Here is a 21,876-nt window from a genome sequence, read left to right on the forward strand (position 1 = left end):
AGGTCTATAAAATACCATCATATAAATCCAGATCCTATTCTTGAGCAAATTTACTCAGAAATAAAAAATAATGGTTTGGATTTATATTATGTATCTCTTTCAGCGAGCTCAAATAGCTTTCACACACAGAGAATTTCATTTTCACATAGTCTTCTTGGGTAGATAGGATTGGCTCCATAAGTGAAATAATTGAGGTACAACAAAAACTTTTTTATTATTTTTTAAAATAATAAATTATTCAAGAGAATGACATAAAAGTCAGAGCTTTTATTACTTTAGATGATTTCCCTGTGTTTTTGTAAGACATTAGCCTTTATGAGAGCAAAATATATATTTTAGCTAACTCACACTCGGCTCTAAAATCTTAGTACCCTTATTCTACCCATCAAAGAGATGGTCCAGTTGAGGTTTGAAGCAACCTCAAGTCACTAATTATCATCAAATTAAAAACTCCATTTGAATCGTTCTACCCAGAGAATATATCATCTGGTGATAATAACCACTAAGTATGCACACATATTTAATCTAATTCGATCATCACTATTGTCAGACAGTTATCACCATTTGAGGAAACTGAGGTTCCAAATATCTAAATGGTATATTTAGGTTATATGATTTCTAAAAGGCAGAGATGGCAGACAAAGCATGTCCAATATTCTTAGTTCTACATCACTGCTATTTATTAATTTGCTATTGTATTGTTGATTTCACTTAACAGACATTAAGTCAATATCTGCTAGGTACTGGGAAGGGTAGGGGTGACTGATGGGAGGGAGGAACCACAAACAGACCACAGACTGCCCTCAACAAACTCTTATCTACAGGAAGGTGTAGATACTTTGGTTATCCATAAGTTTAACAGATAAGCACGGAAGAAAGGGCCCATGGATCCTTTGCTACTCTTTCGATTCTGGAAAGGCTCAGAGATCCCCTCATCTTAAGTCAATATCTTGTCTTATTGAAGAAGATAGCATACTATTTAGAGAAAATGAAAACCAGGTTTTGTTTTGATGAGCAATGGCCTTATGTATAGTTTTAGACTTTTCACTCTCATCCAGGATCATAGATGGTATGACCTGTTCAATATTAGAAAGATCTCCCTGGGTTCAGACACACTTTGGGGATATTCTGGCTTGATAATCTTGTAGCTGTAGGTCATGTTGAGAGCACATACTTCACATCATGAGCAGCTATGCCCTTCACTCATGCAGAAATGAGTCAAACCACACTCATTTTCCCCTTGACACTATTCATTGCTTTCTGCTCTATAACCCATAAAGCAAGTCTAGTTACAGGAGTTCACCACCATAACTAGGGAAACATGAGCTCTCCACATTTAGAGTCCATGCTCTAGAGTGTGGATCTAAGAGGCATAGACTTTTACCTTTGGAACGATCATAATCTCATTCAACCTCATTTACAGATGGGGACCCTGAAGACACTGGAAGTGAAAGTATTCACTGAATAGGAACCAGATGTCCTTTCCAAATGCAAAAATGTAAGGGGGCAGTGAGAAAGGAAGAAAGAACGAGGTTTCACTCATTCTCTTCTTGATAATAAATATTTTTCTTTTAAATAGTTTTTAGTATTGGGGGGAAACACACAAGCATACTGTCAGTATCATTCCTGTCTGCTGTCTGTCTTTCTATCTGTCTGTCTGTCTATCTATCTATCTATCTATCTATCTATCTATCTATCTATCTATGTATCTATCTAGTAGGTGAGCTTTTATAGGAAGCTTTTATAGAGTAGTATGCTAGTGATAAAGAGAGGGGATAAAGAGAGGGGGGAAAAGCCTCTAAAGAGAATTAGAGAACCGTCAAATGCATGGGGCACCGAGGTTTCTTTTTTTTATTTTTAATATATATACATATATATATTTTTTTTAAAGGAGACATTAACAAAACCATAGAATAAGAGAGGTACAGTTCTGCACAATTCCCATAACCTGATCTCCATATCCCATCCCCTCCCCTGATAGCCTTCCCATTCTCTATCTGGGAGCATGGATCCAGGGTCATTGTGGGTTGCAGAGGGTGGAAGGTCTGGCTTCTGTAATTGCTTCCCTGCTGAACATGGGCATTGACTGGTCAATCCATACTCCCAGTCTACCTCTCTCTTTCCCTAGTAGGGTGGGGCTCTGAGGAAGTGGAGCTCCAGTATACATTGATGGGGTCGTCTGTTGAGGGAAGTCTGGTCGGCATCTTGCTGGCATCTGGAACCTGGTGGCTGAAAAGAGAGTTAACATACAAAGCCAAACAAATTGTTGAACAATCATGGACCTGAAGACTGGAATAGTGCAGATGAGGTGTTGGGGGGTATTCCCTGCATGCTGTTGTGTACTTCTGCTTTCAGGTATATGTTTTTCCCCTAGTTTATGGGCACAGGTGAACCTATGCTCTGTCACAGGGGACCTGGACTATATCTAGGTTTGGGGACTTTATTGGTTAGTGGACCACCTGGAATGGAATTAGGGAATACTATGAAAGGAAAGGTCTCACCGGAATGATGCAGCCGAAGGGTTGTCATTCCACACCTGAAGTCTCTGGTCACAGTCTGAAGTGAAGCATGCTGGGGTGGCACTCGTTGCGTTAAATTGTGATCCACGGATGCAATATTATTTGATTTGAATTGAGAGCAGCATGCAGAAAAGTGGGCCCCACCCTAAGGTTCCAGGACTGGGGGAAATATAGGCTCTATGGTGGAATGTTTTTCGCCTCTCATATTAATTAGTGGTTTATATGTTTAAACTTTAATAGGATTGTACATAAACACCACTCCTACCACCAAAAGACTGTGTCCCATCCCCACCCCCCCCAACCCCCACCGTGCCGGGAAGCCCAATGGCCGGCCACCCTCCCCTTCACCACAGGGTTTTTACATTGGTGCCTGCTCCCGATTTAATTAGATCCTGCTTTTAGTTTCCATTTCTGTTCTTCTTTCTCCACTTCTGTTGATGAGTGGGGACATCCCATACTCATCTTTATATTCTATGAAGGAAGGCCAAGATATTGTAAAACGGGTGTCTCAGAATTACTTAGGTAAGAAAGCTATGATGTTTATATTCTCATGTCTATTAGTTATTTTAAGAGTTGCTCATTGAGTTAGGATATTGACTCTCTTTTTAATGTGTCCTACCTGCACCTTTTTGTGTGTTCTCTGCTTCAAAGAAAGCCCTTAGACTAAGACAAGGGATTAGTGACTATTAAACTTTAGTCAGGACACACTAAAATGTTAAGAACAGGTTCTGATAGAAATGGGGGAAGCAGAGCAGGGCACCAAAGTAAAAACCCTGGGGTGAGGGTGGATGTTAGGCTTCCCGGGGTGGGGGTGGGGGTGTCAGGTGAATGGGATGGAACACAGTCTTTTGGTGGTGGGAATAGTTTTTACGAAAGAACAAATTGGGAGAAGTAGGAGTCAGGGGGGTATCACAGTGGGTTAAGCACAGGTGGTGCCAAGCACACGGACCGGCATAAGGATTCCAGTTCAAGCCCCTGGCTCCCCAACTGCAGGGGAGTCACTTCACAAGCAGTGAAGCAGGACTGCAGGTGTCTGTCTTTCTCTCCCCCTCTCTGTATTCCCTCCTCTCTCCATTTATCTCTGTCCTATCCAACAACAATGACAACAATAACTACAGCAATAAAACAAGGGCAACAAAAGGTAATAAATGAATATTAAAAAATAGTAACAATAAATAAATAAAAAGAAATGCGGGGGAGTTGGGCAGTAGCGCAGGGGGTTAAGTGCATGTGGCGCAAAGCGCAAGTACCGGCATAAGGATCCCAGTTCGATCCCCGGCTTCCCACCTGCAGGGGAGTTGCTTCACAAGCTGTGAAGCAGGTCTGTAGGTGTTTATCTTTCTCAGCCCCTTTCTGTCTTCCCCTCCTCTCTCCATTTCTCTCTGTCCTATCCAATAATGACGACATCAACAACAATAACTACAACAAAAAAACAAGGGCAACAAAAGGGAATAAATAAATAAATATTTATAAAAAAGAAATGGAAGCATAATTCCACTAAATAAGCATTATAATATATATATATATGTGTGTTATTATTATTAAAATAATTTATATATCTGTTATAATGGCAACACTTCTAATGATTTTTACAATATAAATATTACTAGTAACTACTATTAATTGAGCTATTGATACAATATGACAGACACTTTACATAAATTATCCTACTAACCCATTATTCATAAACCTAGAGAGAGAGAGAATATTTTGCCAAGGAAGCTTACTGAGAGCTTAGTGAGGCTAAGTAACTGGTGCAGGATCACCAAGCTCATTTGCATCACAGCTGAGATCTGAAAACAGGTTGGTTTGACATCAAAGTCAAGTTCCCAACTATTATCTATAGTTCAGGACAGAGTAGTGAATAGCAAGGTCTTGACACAAAGGTCTTACTTTAGAAATTGGAAGCCCATTTATAAAAAGTCAGCTCCACATAACAGAAATGGAGAGGATAATAGATGACAACCATCTGTATAAGTGCTTCAGGATATTGAAAGAGGATAAAGCAAGACTCCAGGTGTTCTGAGGTTGGGATTTCAAGAACACACTGCAAAACTATTTGAAGCCATTCAATAGCAACTTGGACAGCTGGAAAACAGCTGTGGCTGACAGACCTCTCTGGCTCACTGTTATGAGGGAACAGAATGGCTCTGTTTAAATGAAAGCAGTTTATTCTCAGCAATGCTCAAAGACAGACCTGCAGGAGAGAAGTTTTGAGTCATTGTTCAACCCATACATTCCATTTATGTGTAAAAGAAGATGTTTCACATTGTGGCAAATTGGATTCAGATATTTCTTGGAAAGTGTTTCCCTGGACATGAAGCTGTCTTGCTTCTTGGAGAGCTGTTTGTCTGACCAAAGCCAGGATCACTGGGGAATAAGAGGATAGTGGGGAGGTCAGGAGGGGTGGGAATTATAGAAGCGAATTGAAGGTGCCATTAACTCTCATTGCCTTGCACATGCAGAATTATAGCTTGCAGTACCCTGAAGTGAGTAACTCCATGAGGGTGAGATATCCAAGGGCACCCACAGGGTTCTCCTACCTGATAGATATCTTCTTATCTTCTAGAACACAGTCAAACACATGGACTTACTTTTTTCGCCTGTTTACTTTTATTTGACAGGACACAGAGAAATTTGAGATAGGAGAGGGAAATAGAGAAGGAGAAAGAAAGAGATATACCTGCAGACCTGCTTCATCATTTGTGAAGTATAACCCTTATAGGTGGGAAGTGGGGGCTTGAACCCTGGTCTTTGCATTTGATATATGCACTTAACTGGGTGCACTACCATCCCCCCGGCCCCCACCACCACCTTACTTTTTACCTGAGGGAAAAAAATGATTGTGCTCTTTAAGTTACTTTTTTAAAAAAAATATTTTCTTTATTTATTATTGGATAGAGACAGAGAGAAGTTGAGAGGGAAGGGGAGATAGAAAAGGAGAGAAATAGAAAGACACCTGTAGCTCTGTTTTACCACTTGTGAGACTTTCCCCCTACAGGAGGGGACCAAGGGCTTGATCCTGGGTCCTTGTGTTTTATAATGCGTGCACTCAACCAGTTGTGCCATCACCTGGCCCCTAAGTTACTATTTTGAACTGAGGTGGAGCTAGTTCAGAGGGCAGGAAGTGACTGATCACAATGGGAGAATATAAAAGAGGCAGGGACTGGTTTGATCCTGAAGGAGTTAATCACATGGTGCATAACCTGCAAGATTCACTCATTCATTCACTTATTTGTCAGCAGGAATGAATTACTTCTGCTTGCCAGAAACTATCAAAGACTTTGATATGTACATAGATGAACAAATTATATCAGTAATAATTAATCTTTTATCCATAAGAAGCAATTAAAAGAGAAGTTAGCAACACTTATTTTTTACATAAGAAAATAAATATACTTTTATGTTATTGGATTTCTACATTCTTATGTAATTTTCAAGTCCAAGAAGGATTATAAAGGGCTAAAATTTTAGATATAACAAAGCTGGTTCATGCTGCAGCATCTGATATAATATAGCACCTCTGGGACTGGTCTATTTTTTTCATTTCATGACTGACCTTGTAAGCCACCAAGCTGCAAAGTGTGGCTTGTCTGTTGGTATTATATACTCTAAAGCCAGAAAACTTTCAATTGCAAATGAGATAAACCACATAACACTTTAAAACACAAACAACAAGCTCCTGGCTTAGTGATGAAGCTATTGCTTGAGACAGGTAATTCAAGAGCAAGAATAACAGAATAACTGGAACTGGTTGGGGGATTAGAAATCTGTAGAACATCCGTACCTATTACCTGGCACACAGTTATTGCTTAATATGTATTTGTTCCAGTAGAAGAAATCCATGTGTTATTCTGACAGTGACTGGTCAGGGAGTTTGTAGCTGACAGAAAGAAGAGCTGTGCTGGAGATTGATTTCACTGGGCATAGAGGAGATTGCTGAGGAAAGTCTGCAACATGAGCAGGGAACTGAGGAGATATTCCCAAGTTACATCTATATTTAGAGAAAGGGTTTTCAAAGGAAAGAAAAAGAGGGAAGAGAGAAGAGACGAACTGGAGGAAGGTAATATCCCACAATGCAGTGTCACCTAGGGAACCAGTAGCCTTGAAACTCAAGGAGGAAATTCTTAGAAGGGATGAGGATTGGAGGGACTCTCTTCTACAGCATCCTTGCCCTTGGGAAGAACATTCAATTTGTATGTTTTCTCTCTTCATTGAAATTTTTCCAATTTTTGAAGTGACTGTTGTAACTTTTTATTCAAAAAATTATGCATGCTTATTGTAGAAAATTTATAAAATACAAAAACAAGCAACAAAAAACCCCAAGAAAAATGACCACTGTTTTCTCTTATTCTGAAGGTTCCTTTATGACCTCTAATTTGCTTTCCACAGACTTTACTTGTGTGATTGTATTGCCAACTTTTATTCTAGATTTACAAGCTTAATCTTTCCCATCTTAGAATCTAGATTTCCTAGTTACTGCATTCAACAGTGTTGTCTACACAAAAGAAACACCGGGAGATAAAGGTATTGATGAATTATAAACAGTGCATTCTGAATATTTACATGAGTTATTTGTTGTGTGTGATGATCATGCCAAAGTTGACATGTTTTAATTAATTCTCACAAAGGATCCTAGAGGTGAACATGTTCTTAACCCTCCAGTCTTCTTTTTGATCCAGATTTCTTCTTGCTAGCTGATCTTAAACCTGGATTTGTCTCAGCGACATATTTTCTTTCTTGCTTTTTTTTTTAATTAGGGGATTAATGGTTTACAGTTGGCAGTAAAATACATGCATAACATTTTTTGTACATGCATAACATTTTTCTGTTTCCACATAACAATTCAACCCCCACTTGGTCTTCCTCTGCCATAATGTTCCATCAATGATATATTTCTCTCTTCTCTCTTTCCTTAAAATTTTTACATTTAATGGATTACAGTGATTTATTTTTTGAATCTCTAAATGTAGATTTCTTGATTATCTAGTTTGGCTGCATTATGACTACACTAAGCTTTTCTTTTAACCTAGTTCCTGATTTTTAGGCAACTCCTTATTTAATATTTTCATTTTAAGTGTAAAATGCTTAAGTAAAAGTTCTGATTGGAGGAGAGTGCTTGTACAACAAGGTGAGTCAACTTCATTCAGTTACTGGGCATTCTGCAAAGATTCCCCATTAAACTGCACCATGGCTCATTAAACGCTATTGACAAGTAGATTGGATCTTTTTTAAATGTTTAGATTCTTTGATAATGTAAATTTAGAATATTTCTGCTGTAGTGACCTTTGGGAAAAACGTTAAAGCAACAATTTCAGTGCCAACAAATTTCAACTCCTGTTTCCAGATATAAAACGTGGAAAACGCCTCCTTCCTCAAACTTGAGTTTACCCTCAGCTTTCTCTCATCCCTATTTTCATGCATCTTTTTTTTTTTTTTTATTTCTCAGTTCTAATCCCCATGATCTTCTAATTATTTTTTACTAAAAGTGACTTCTGGGAATGATACTTCTGGATTTTAATTAAAAAAAAAAAAAAGGTAAAGTAGATAATCCTCAGGCAGCATCCAGTCATGTTTGAAGTCAAGGAGAGAAGGCATTAATGTTTTTCATTACATGTCCATATATCCAAGAGGAATTCTCTGCCCACAAAACACTTATATTCCAAAAGAACTTAAGCAAGTACAAATGCTAATAACAGAAATGTGATGGTATAATAATGTGTAGAGATTATTTTTCCTCATTAAAAGTTATTCCCAATCCTTTGTATCATGTCAAAAGATCCAAGTGGTTATTGTGTGGTAAAGGATTTTAAGATGTAGGGATGGGTCCAGGTGGTGGCACACCTGGGTAAGTTCTCATATTACAGTGCACAAGGACCCTGATTCAAGCCCATGGTCTCCACCTGCTGGGGGAAAGCTTCGCAAGTAAAGGAGGGCTGCAGATGTCTCTCTGTCTCTCTCCTCTATCTCCCCCTTCCCTCTCAGTTCCTCTCTGTCTCTATCCTATAATAAATAAAAAAGATGTAGGGATGTATATCAATAGAAGAAATACAACACAATAGTTAAGCTCTACAGAAAAAATTTTGATTTGTTTTAACTGAGGTATAGTTGAGTTTATTTTTATTTCAGGCACAAAGAATAACCCAAGATATTATTTTCTCATTTCTCTCATATATGGTGCTTATTATTATGTAAGTTTTAGTATATAAAGTGCTGTTTATAATCACTATAGTTCCTTATAATGGTGCATATGATTCTCAGTTCATAGGTTATAAGTTTTTTTAATTGCATATGATAAACACCTTAAGACATTGTTGATCAAACATTTTTTATATTATAACCCCTTTATAAGTATTCAAAACTAGAGACAATCCTAGAGATTGTATTTATGTTTGTTGTATTTATTACTGTTTGCCATACTAGAACTTAAAATATATTTTATTGGTATATTTAGCATAATAATTATATATCATGAATTAATATAAGTAACCTATTTTTATAAAAAAATTAATTTATTTCTGAAACAAAAACATTACCAAGAGTGGCATGGTTCTACATTTTTGCAAACCCCTTTAATGTGTGGTGCAGTAGAAGACATCTGGGTTCTCACATCTGCTTCTACATTCAACTGTGTTATCACTTATCATATAGCCTTGGGAAATTTTCACTACACAAAAATGGAAGAAGAAGGATGAAAAGCTGCAAGTAACATTAGCATGTTATTCTGAAATTGTCTTTGACTTTTGAAATCTTCCTGGGTAGGTTTCAGTCATCCCAAGAATCCCTGGACATGCTCTGAAATCAGTGCTCTGGGCCAGGAAGTCTAGTTTTTCCCAAAGGTCCCTGGTAAGGAGGACTGTAATACTGTGCTTCAGAGTAGTATTTTCATCACTTATAACTCTATACAAACATGATATGTCATACTGATGTCTAAAATGAATTTACAGTTTTATAGGCCTAAATTATTCATTATGTGTCTAGTGTAACTTCTAACTTAGAATGATCTCAGTATTGTCTATTGATTAACTTTGGGACAATAATGTTTTGGTTTTTTTTTTTGGCACACTTTAGAAGGCTTGAATTGTCTACTTGTTTCCTAGCATATGATTAGCAGAGTTTGATTGACAGAAATAACCCATGATTCTGTTGCTGAAGTCTTCACCAGGAAGGATAACTTTACTTTAGTATCCTAGCTGAATCAGGATACTAGTTTTTTTTGAAAGCCCCCACCTTGAAAACTCTCACTATGTACAACATTTCAGAAAAGAGTGGGAAAGTCACAGAAAATTTTCCTCCTCCTCCCCTTCTCTCTTCTTCTTCTTCTTCTAGCATTTGCCCTTCTTCCGTAGCCAGTCAACAGCGTCAGTGCCCTTCTCTCTGAAAACAAGGAAAGACATTTTCACAACAATCACTTTTGGAAATGGAAAATGCTACCTCTATGAAAACACCAGGGTTCTCCACCTGTTAGGCTTGACATGATTCAGCTGCAGAAGCCTGACATATTTTTGATTCTCCATGTGTCAGCGACAAGTGTCATACATACTGATTTGTACAGAAAACCATAGAGAGCACTCTCCAGGGACAGCTAACATTTTGACAAGGTTGAGTGACAATTTAGGATGACAGGGGTAGGAACGATTGCGTGGTATTGTCCCTAAACCCAGGAAGATCTTGCAGCAGTTTGCTGTGAGCTACTACATTAAAATATCATTTGAAATTTAAATTCCTTTAAAATACCAAGAAAAAATGGGTCAGAGAGCTACTAATGGAGATACTAGGGAAGGGACTGCCACTAAATCATCCTGAAGACTTAGAAGTGACTGAAAGCACACTAGGAGAAAGTAGTCAGTGAACAAAAGAAAATATCTTTTAAGAGTTGATTGAGATGCTGTTGGGGTCAGGTAGTTATAGGTATTTTTATCTCTAGGTATTTCTATTGTGGTTAAAATGAAAAAAAGGTGACTTTGATGCTGTTAAGGTTTTCATAGTGAAATTTCTAAAAATGTAGCAGTGGTATAGTTTCACTCCTGAAGGCTGAGAGGTATCCCATTATTGACTTCAGCAGTTTTATATGAAATTAGGATTCTTTCACCCTCCCTCCCCGCAAGCCCGGTTGTTTAGAACATTTTCAACTATCATCTAACCACTAACTTATATTTCACTAATAGTAAAATTATTCTCCTTTACTTTTCTTCAATTCCTTATTCTTCCTCATCTTGATCATATTAGTTATTTTCTTTTTCCTTTGTTTTCAACTTTACTTTCCTTTGGCTCTACCCATAAATTAGAAATCTAAGAGTAAGCCTCACTTGGTTTTATGTTATTTATGCCATTACTAATTTTTTTCTCTATTTATTTGTTGTTAAATTAATTTTATTTATTTATTTATATTTATGTTTGCCACCAGTATTATTGCTGGGACTCAGTGCCAGCACTACAAATCTGCTGCTTCTGGCAGCTGTTTTTTTCTTTCAGTTTTTTTTTAGATAAGACAGAGGGAAATTGAGAAATAGGGGGAAATAGAAAGGAGGAAAGATAGACACCTGCATACCTACTTTACCAGTAGTGAAATGTGTCCCCCGGCAGGTGAGGAACAGGAAACTCAAACCCAGGTCCTTGTATTTGATGATATATGTGCTTTACCGGGTGGCCACTGCCCAGTCCCCTTAAATTAAATTTAGTTTATTGTGAAAAAAAATCATTTAACATTTAAAACAGTTTCTTTTCTTTTCTTTTTTTTTTTTTTTGCCTCCAGGATTATTGCTGGGGCTCAGTGCCTGCACTACGAATCCATTGCTTCTGGAGGTTTTTTTTTTTTTTTTTCCCCTTTTTATTTCCCTTGTTATTTTATCATTGTTGTATTATTATTATTGATGTTGTTATTGATGTCATTGTTGTTGGATAGGACAGAGAGAAATCAAGAGAGGAGGGGAAGACAGAGAAGAGGAGAGAAAGATAGACACTTTCAGACCTGCTTCACTGCCTGTGAAGAGAACCCCCATTGCAGGTGGGGAGACAGGGTCTCAAACTGGGATCCTTATGCTGGTCCTCCCACAACCGTCCCACCCCCTAAAAGACAGTTTTAAAAACATTTTATTTATTTATGTATTGGACAGAGACAGAAAATGAGAGGGGGAGGGAAGATAGAAAAGGAGAAAGAGAGAAAAACACCTGCAGCACTACTTCACTGCTCCTAAAGTCAAGATGGGGACTGAGGTCTTGAGCTCACATCCTTGTCTACTGTAATATGTGTGCTCAACCTGGTGCACCACTGGCCAGCCCCATACAAGACAGTTTTTATCAGATGAGAACATTTTATCTCCCAGTGCTATGTGTTCACACATACTAGACCACCTCCAGAATCATGTATTGATTTCTAATTTTTTATACTTTTTTATATTTATTTATTTTCCCATTTGTTTTTCACTATTGTTGTATTTATTATTGTTGTTGTTATTGTACAGGACAGAGAGATATGTAGAGAGGAGGGAAAGACAGATAGGGGGAGAGAAAGACACCTGCAGACCTGCTTCACCACCTGTGAAGGGACTACCTTACAGGTGGGGAGCCGGGGGCTAGAATCAGGATCCTTATGCCAGTCCTTGCGCTTTGTGCCATGTATGATAACTCCCGTCTATTTCTTATCAACAGATTCTTAGAATAGTCTATATCACTTCTGCATCACAACCTACCCTAAATCTCTTGATGTCTGACTACTGAAACTATTTTCAAAATGACAATCCAACCGTGCAGTGACATTTCCCAATTATCCATTGCTCTAAGAAAAGGGATGTTGTGGGTATTTACATGTGAATTTTTTTCATCATAAGCACATTATATGAGCTTCATCCATTATTATCAATTTGAAAGACAAAGTGGCTTTCCTTGTGCTAAAATAATCAAATAAGAACAGGGCATGTGGAGAAGGGGCCCCAAGAACCAAGTTAGAATCTTAGTAGAATCTACTAAGGAGTAATAATATTCAAGCACAATGAAGACAAAAATGACCAAATTCCCTGATAAAACCAGGGGTATGATAAGTTGCATTGTGTCTTCTCCTCTTCCTATCCACATGTTGGGTAAAGTGTTCTCACATTGTCACCAGAAAGTATTATACAACTAAATTGGCATTGCTTTTTAGCTTATTCTTGGGCCCCTGTTGTTATTACAAACACAGCAAGGTATGGGAAGAGCTAGTATGAGCATGTTCACAGCTGTTCCAAGAGATTCTCTCCTGGGAAGGTGGCACAGAGCGTCTTGGACATTGTTTATAAGATTGAGCCCTTCAAGCAAGCTAATTAAATGAGTTTTTTAAAAAGCTTCGAGCTCAGCAGCTGCAGTGGGTGGTTAATTTCCTGACTCACCTATTCAACTCATTTGTGGTCCCAGCAAATACTCACTCTTGTAGGACACATTGCCTGGCTTTATTCTGAAACCGTTCCATTTCTTCACAGGGTAGATAGGAATGTGCAAAGTAATAGCTTTCTCTTTTGTGTGGGATATCATTTATGAAGTGGAGTTCAGTTCTTTTTGCAAAAGAAATGTCAGAACACTTATGAAAAAATGGATATATTCAATTAAAAGCTCTCTTTCCACCCCCAAAGGCTCAGAACTCTCTGGAAACATAGAGTCTATTTCAATGCAAAGTGGACTTCATAACTGAGAAAAGAAAAGAAAGGCACTCAATGCTTCATATCACATCTCTGTTTTTGACCCTAAAAAAACCTCTCATAGAAAGCATAGGTCTACAAGTTATCTTCAGAGCTCAGAAATACAAATAAACAACTACAAAAGTTAGCAAAACAGCTGCCATGATAGAATTTTCCAATTTAAGAATAACTTTACTTTTAGTCTGCAAAGTCCTAACAAAGGGAAAAATATCATTAGTTTAATCCCCCAATTGAGAACTCTTTGTTTTGATTACATGTGAGGCCTTGACTCTACCCATGAAATCAGTTAAGATGTGCAGAGGTAATTACTACTTCCCTCCTACCACTGCCTGCAAAAGCTAAGGGTTGCGACCAATGTGAATAGCTATACACTAGTAGAGAATAGATCTCCACCATTTTGCCCATTATGATTAAGAACCTATTCAATTGGAATAATGAAATTGATTCTATTCATGGTAAAATGAGATTTGGCCAATTATCATGCCAACTCATGACATTTTATTTCTGTTTCTTGTATCCCCAAACTAGTTGTTGAATTAGAAGTTCCTTCCTCTTCGATAATTTTTAGTAAATGAAAATATGTCTATAGAAATTCATGATGTAGGAGTCGGGAGGTAGCTCAGCAGGTTAAGCACACATGGTAGGAGCTCAAGCATCAGCATAAGGATCCTGGTTTGAGCACCTGGCAGACCACCTGCAGGGGAGTTGCTTCACAGGCAGTGAAGCAGGTCTGCAGGTGTTTCTCTTTCCCCCTCTTTGTCTTCCCCTCCTCTCTCCATTCTCTCTGTTCTATCCAACAACTATGACAACAACAACAATAATAACTGTAACAACAATGAAAAACAACAAGAGCAATAAAAGGTAAAATTTAAAAAAATTCATGATGAATTTGATTTCCATCTGACTTGATGTTACTTAGATTTGGCAAATACATCACACATATATTTCTCGTTTTTAATATTTATTTATTTATTCCCTTCTGTTCCCCTTGTTTCATTGTTGTACTTATTATTGTAGTTATTAATGTCATTACTGTTGGATACAACAGAGAGAAATGGAGAGAGGAGGGGAAGACAGAGAGGGGGAGAGAAAGATAGACACCTGCAGACCTGCTTCACCACTTGTGAAGTGATTGCCCTGCAGGTGGGGAACCGGGGGCTCGAACCGGGATCCTTAAGCTGGTCCTTACGCTTTGCGCCAGCTGCGCTTAACTCACTGCACTACTGCTCGACATGCCACATATATATATTTTATGCTTATTTTTTTCATTACTCACTCCTGAGCTGAAAGTGTTCCCCAAGGATCACTCATGAACTCCCTTCTCTTTCTATGGTCCAGACTGTCACATCTGTTTTTGTAGTATTGTGTTCCATTCTGTGTGCTTATAACTTCCCAGTTCTTTCTTCTGTATTAATTCTGTATCTTTTTGGGTGTTATATTTCTGGTTATCATTAAAATTTATGTGTGAAATTCTACCTGGTTCTTTAAGTTATATGTTCAAAACTGAACTTGTTGAATTGCTTTGTCTATAAACTGAGATATTCTGCAATCCCATCTATTAGATGCCTAGGAGTGAAATCCAGAGTCACTTCTTGCTATCTTTCAGCATCAAGACCTATCAGTTCTCTATCTCAAAAATTGTGGTAGTACTCATTTCTCTACTCTTTTCTCCCTGATGTTACCTTTTACATATTCACTTATTAAAAGCTTATGATATTTTGGCATTGCATAAAGGGTTAGAGACACACAGGGAAGATGGAAGTCAATGAATAAGAAGTGAAATGTGATACACTGAGACACCTACATATCAGGACCCCAAATAGGAGGTGTACAGGGAGGGCTAGTGTCCTGGAGCCTGAATCCAGGCTTCTCCCTGTTTTGTTTCCACTTTTCATTTGCTGAAACTGTTGGGGAAACCATCAGCCATGCATTTATTCTGCCATCTGTCTTTCTGGCTGAACTTTCTTTTCTTTATTTATTGGTGATTTAACAGTGTTTTAAAAGTTATAATATTACAAGGATATAAGTTCATCGCCACATGTGTAATCTGAAAGTCACTATACCCTCCACCAAAATTCTGTACCCCTTTCCCCCATTACCACCATAGTTCCCACAAAATCTTAGAATAAGTTTGGCTACCATTTCTTTGTGTGTGCAATATTTTTCAGAGTTCCATTCAGATTATACCATGACTCCTTTTGTGATAGTACAGTGTCAAATCTCTCTACTTACAACACCTTCAAGCTTAGTTCTCCCCCCTCACCCTAGGACTTCTCTTTGTCTTCACCTGGGCTTCAATGCTCTGGAATGACTTTTTCATATCTAATGAGAGAGATTTTGTGTTGGAGGGAGAGAGCAAGAGGGAATGGGAGGGATAAGTAGAGGGAAACACTACAGAACTGAAGTTTCCCTTAGTCAGTGGGGTTAGGCTTGAACCTGGGTTGTGTCTGTGGCAAAACAGGAACACTATCCAGGCGACATATCTTGTCAGCCCCAGTACTCTTATGTAACTTTTACTTACTTCACAACCCATGAAATAGTAATGGAGAGAGCAGAAATAAAAATGCCCACTCTGTCTTAAAATTTTACCATCAGTATCATTTCAACTGATCTTTTTCCCCTTTGGCAATCAACTCAAAGGATCATTTTCCTAATGACTTCTATTCACACTTTGCATAACTGTTTCAACTATCAATGCAATGAATTGGTTTTTAATGAACACATATAATCAGGGTGTGAATATTTGCTTCTTGATATGTACCTAGACGTTCCATATAAGTCTATGGTAACTAGTAGCACTGTGCAGGCTGCTGGAAACAAGTCCTTAAGGTACTATTCTCTTTTGGAATAGTATCCCATCTATTTATTTATTTATTTATTTATTTATTTATTTATTTATTTATTTATTTATTTCTCTGTCTCTCTCCTCTCTTTCTTTTGAAGATTAATGGTTTACAGTAAGTGCAGTTGTTGGAACATGTATACAATTTCTCAGTTTTCTGAAAAACTCTCTCACCTGCAGCCTGAGTCCCCCTTCACTATCATGCACCAGGACCTGGAAATGCCTCTCCCCAGAGTCCTTTATTTTGGTGCAATACAACAAACCCAGTCCAAGTTCTGCTTTATGTTTCCCCTTTCTGTTCTTATTTCTCAATGTCTGTCTATGAGTTAGATCATCCCATATTCATCCTTCTCTTTCTTATTAGCCCATCTTTATAGATGAGGGTGATTTCAGGAGATAAAGAGAGCCAGATTATGCCTATGACCATCCTTCTCATTCTCCCTTCACACCAGCACTGAAACATTCAACACTTACTAAGTTTTGACCAAGAATATTACATTAGAAAGATAGACCCTTTCTCCTGGGAACCCCAAGCTCCTCTGTAACCAATTGTATGGTTGGATCCCAATGCAGGTGTCATAAAAGAGTGAGTCAGTTCTGTGGTAAGGGAACTGGGGAACTGGAGAGATTTTTGAGTAACCTTTAAAGATTGAAATAATTTGTTATTTTTTTATCATATGAAATATTTGTATGTATTTAAAGAATGGCGAGAATAGTAACAGTTATATGGAAAAGATTATTGCTGTGAAATGGAATCATAATATAAAAATAATTTTGAGAATTTCTGGTTTTGGGAAATTCTGGTCAGTTCAGCTTGAAGAGGTATCAGAGGGTGTACAGGACATGTAGAGGAGAGAGTCTCTCAAAGACATATTAATTGTAGATCATAGATTACTTGTCCCAAGTTTCTCAGACTTTCCCTGTAAATTGGGAGAAACCTAGAGAAATCTAGGCAAGGGAGTGATTGATCAGATTGTCTTTTTTTTTTCTAGTATAGATCTGGTATGGTTGGAGAAGAGCACTCAATACATGCTTTGAAGAGATGTCTACAACCAAGGAATTCCATGGCTCACTAACTGCTCACTAACTCAGCTATGCACTGCATTAGATAACTCTGGATATTTCTGTGTGCTTATTCCTAGTGACAGTGCTGGCCATCTTTCATGAACTTCATGTTGACCCTGACCTATACACGCTCTTGTTTGGAGAAAGTGTGTTGAATGATGCAGTAGCCATAGTCCTTACATAGTAAGTACCAGAACCTGTCCCATGTTTATCATTTAAAATATGCTTCCACTTAGTGACAACTTCTAGTGGATTTAATAGTGTTTTTTCTCTTATGTCATAAAAATATAGACATTTTATAGCTTTTAAGGAATTGTCATCAGAGGAAAAAACATCCAATGATAGGTAGGTACAATTCATTACACACCTAATTTCTATTAATGAGTTTCATTCTATTGTAAAATACTAACCAGAGGGAAATTTCTTGCTGCATATAGCTGATTCACTTACACTTCCTAAAATGTATACACATTAATTTATTTATTTCAAATTGATATCATTTTCCCTTATACAAGTCATTTTCCAGATAATAGACTGAGAATGCTGTATTTATTATTAAGTTTGACAAATTTGAAATAGACCTTGAAAGTCAGAATACTTTGCTTACTTCTCAGTGCAAATATTCCCAGTTATAAGAACACACACTCATTTAAATTATCAGTAAGAAGAGAAACTGTTGGAGATTCAACTAAGAGCAAATGCAGTTTTCCCTTTGTCCTGCAAGATTTTTCCTTTTAAGATGAAGATAGACTGGGAGTCGGGCTGTAGTGCAGCGGGTTAAGCGCAGGTGGCGCAAAGCACAAGGACCAGCATAAGGATCCCGGTTCAAACCCCGGCTCCCCACCTGCAGGGGAGTCGCTTCACAGGCGGTGAAGCAGGTCTGCAGGTGTCTATCTTTCTCTCCTCCTCTCTGTCTTCCCCTCCTCTCTCCATTTCTCTCTGTCCTATCCAACAACGACAACAACAATAATAACTACAACAATAAAACAACAAGGGCAACAAAAAGGAATAAATAAATAAATAAATAATAGTGATTAAAAAAAGATGAAGATAGACTGGTGCTCTTTCTTCAACTTCCCTTTAGACACCTGCCATTTATATTTAATAAATGTCATATTGGTGGTGACTTTCACTATGTCAGAGGTCTCTTCTTTTAGATTAAGACTAACATTTTGGGCAAGTGTCAAACACCCCAAAGGAAAATTACTACCTGGTCACTAAATGTGATAGTAGGACCCTGTTCATGGTGTTAATTGCTGCAAATGAATTTGAAAATATTTTTTGTGGTAACAAAGACTTTTAAATGAGTACTTATAGAAGAGAGTAGGAAATAACAGAACAACACTGCTTTTTTTCTGCCAACTGACTTTTTTTTTTTATTCTGTCAACCTGAAGTTTCCATGGGCTCCAGCCACTTTAAAGTAAGAGTCTCTAAAAGAATATATTTCACCTGGTCATGGAGGAGTGCCTTTCCTGCATTGAGGGAAAACTACCACAGAGTGCAAATAAAGAGCGAAAGCTGAGGCAGTTTCACAAATTCTCAAGGATGCTTTTAAAGAAATGCCAGGACCAATGAATTAGGACACCAGGAACCTCTGTCCAAGAAATACTAGTATTAAAGGAACATTTGGAGTAAATCTAAAAAAAAAAAAAATCTGCTGTATCTCTCATTTTCACTTCCTGAGTTGCCAAGTTGTAAAAGACCAAGTCAAGCAGAACCATGGAAAAAATCATGTAGCTACAGCTTGGAAAAGGGCAGGTCTGTTCACTTTCAGCACTACCATTCACTTAGTTTTCTATTAATGACACAGGCTCCTTTCTATCCTTAGAACCGCATATACCCGAGCAGTGCTCTGGCTTTTCTTGTGAAATAAAGAAGTCTTTATTTGTTTGTTTATTTATTTATTTATTTTATTGGTGATTTAATGATTGACAGGATTATGGGATAAGAGGGGTACAAACAATTCCCACCACCAGAGTACTATATCCCATCCCTTCCATTAGAAGAGTCCTTATTCTTTATCACTCTGGGAGTATGGACCACAGATCTTTACGGGGAGCAGTAGGTAGAAGGTCTGGCTTCTGTAATTGCTTCTCCACTGGGCATGGGTGTTGATAGGTCTATCCGTATCCCTAGCCTGTTTCTATATTTCCTTAGTGAGGTAGGGCTCTTGGGAAGTGGGGTTCTAGGACACATTGGTGAGGTCATCTGCCCAGAGAAGTCAGGTTGGCATCATGGTAGCATCTGCAACTTGGTGGCTGAAAAGCATTAGGATGTGAAACAGAACAATTTGTTTAATAATCAGGAGACTAAAGGTAAAAGTAGAGCAGATGAAATTTGAATCAGGAGACTAAAGGTAAAAGTAGAGCAGATGAAATTTGGGGTCTTCATGTTGGAAGGAGCTATAAGTCTATTTTAGGTTTATACCAAGGGACCAATGACTTTACTAATTTTTGCCTGAGCCCAACAGCTAACATGCACATAGGCTGAAAGTAAAGACGTCTTTTTAATAAGCATATTCTCCAAGGATGAATGTTGATGCTGTTTAGCACAAATGTGGGAGAGGTATATCAATAGTCTATTTAGTTTCTCTTCTAGTAGTGCTTCTTCTCCTGTGGTCTCACCCATGCATTCATTGTATGTTTTTAGTATAATGTGTTTCCCACATTCCCAAGTTCCCTCCCTCCATTTGTTCCTTCCTTCCTTCCTTCCCTCCTTCTTTCCTTCCTTCCTTCCTTTCTTCCTTCCTTCCTTTGACTTAAGTTGTTGGGGCTCAGTGCCGGCAATATGAACCACCTGTTCCTGGTGGCCATTTTTGCCTTTTTCCCCTCCCCCCCATTTTATTCAATATGATAGAAAGAAATTGAGAAAGGAAGGAAATATAGAGAGGTATAAAGAAAGATAGAGGGGTTGGGTGATGGCACACTTGGTTGAGCACACATGTTACAATGCGCAAGGACCCAGGTTCGAGTCCCTGTTCCCCACCTGCAGGGGGAAGGCTTCATGAGTGGTGAAGCAGAGCTGCAGGTGTCTCTCTGTCTCTCTCCCTCTCTAACATCCCTTTCCCTCTCAATTTCTGGCTGTGTCTATCCAACACATAAATAAAGATTTAAAAATTCTAGAAAAAAAAAAGATGGACACCTGGGACACCTGCAGACGTGTTCCATCACTTGTGCAAAGTCCCTGCTGCCTTGCACTTAGTACTGTATGTGTTTAACTGGGTGTGCCACCACCTGGCCCCTCAACATCTCTTCCTTTCTAAACATGAGGCATTGTTTTTCTTGCTAAAATCTGGTAAACCCACCACCCACCCAATTTTGACAATTCATGTATTGTGTAGTGATAAAAGTGTTAAAGATAATCCTAAATTAGGGGTTCTTGGCATAGAAGTAGTCATAGATTCCAATCTTCGGTACCCATTATAAACAAAATCCAACTCTGTAACAGATCTTGTGCATATAATAGTGTGGCAGAGAATTACACTTGACTGGAGACTCACTGCAATGTATAGTAAATTAGCAACATTTTTATATTAAATATGTTTTTCTGTGCTGGCCTAGGAAACAAATTACTGATTATAATACTAGTCCTCAGATTAAATGTTTTCTAAATCCCAGATCACTAATTTATAATAAAACTTTATGACTATAATTCTTGTATGAACAGCAGCTGGTAGGTAGCATATTTATGGCTAAAGCTGACCCAGAATTCATCTAAAAAGAAAAATAGGGCTGGGAAGGTGACATAATGGTTATCCAAAAGACTTCCTATCTGAGACTTTGAGATCCCATGTTCAGTCTCCGGCACCACCATAAGCCAGAACTGACCTATGCTCTAGAGTCTCTCTCTGTATCTTTCTCTTTGTATCTCTCTCATTAAAATAAGATATCTTTAAAATGTAAAATAACTACTTAACATAAGAGTCTTGAAATTAGCTTATCTCTAACCCAGTTTATGATTTCAAGTATAAAGGGCTCATCTTACTTAAACATATATGTATACTTGGTAATGAATGAATCAATTCCACATTGATTCATTCCACAAAATCTAAAAATATAAAGGACTTTATATTTTTAGATTTTTTTTTCTTTTCTTTTTCATCACTAGAATTTTACTGCTCTGCGCTGACTTTTTCAGGTAGAAAGAGAGAAAAAAACAGAGAGACAGAGGATATGATAACACAATACCGAAGCTTCCTCTTGTTCTGACCTAGGTCAGACTAGAACCTGGGTCCTGTGTGTTAAAAAGCAAGTGCGCTATCAAGGTGAGCTATCTTACAGGTCCAGATGTATCTTTCTTTCTTTCTTTCTTTCTTTCTTTCTTTCTTTCTTTCTTTCTTTCTTTCTTTATTTCTTTCCTTCTTTCTTTCTCTTTCTCTTTCTCTTTCTCTTTCTCTTTCTTTTCCTTTTTTTTTTTTTTTTTGCTTCCAGGATTATCACTGGACTCTGTGCCAGCACTTCGAATCCACTGCTTCTAAAGGCCATTTTTTTCCATTTTATTTTTAATGGATGGGAAGATAGATGGGGGAGAGAAAGCTAGACACCCGAGACCTGTTTCACCACTTGTGAGGTGACACCTCCCCACCTTGCAGGTAGGGAGCTGGGTCCAGATATCTATTTCTAAATGCTATTTAACAGTTATGATGGGAAACAAGATACATATTGTAGAGGACATAAAGGATATATGTTTTTAGATTCTGAGCAAAGATATTAAACTCACACTAGTAGGAAATAGCCCTAGATTTAAGTCTGAAGGGTCGGTGTAATGATTGCTATGAAA

At 37.9% G+C, this 21,876-nt stretch overlaps 1 protein-coding gene across 1 annotated transcript in view; it reads left to right on the forward strand.

Moving 5' to 3' along the window:
• Positions 1 to 21,876, forward strand: part of SLC9A9 (solute carrier family 9 member A9) — a 706,212-nt gene that overhangs the window by 237,450 nt on the left and 446,886 nt on the right. Inside the window, exon 6 of the mRNA XM_060197560.1 lies at positions 17,174 to 17,279. Within this exon, the coding sequence (XP_060053543.1) occupies positions 17,174 to 17,279 (106 nt within the window). The remainder of the gene's footprint in view (positions 1 to 17,173; positions 17,280 to 21,876) is intronic.

The sequence above is a fragment of the Erinaceus europaeus genome, chromosome 9, assembly GCF_950295315.1.
Source record: "Erinaceus europaeus chromosome 9, mEriEur2.1, whole genome shotgun sequence".
Lineage (NCBI taxonomy): Eukaryota > Metazoa > Chordata > Mammalia > Eulipotyphla > Erinaceidae > Erinaceus > Erinaceus europaeus.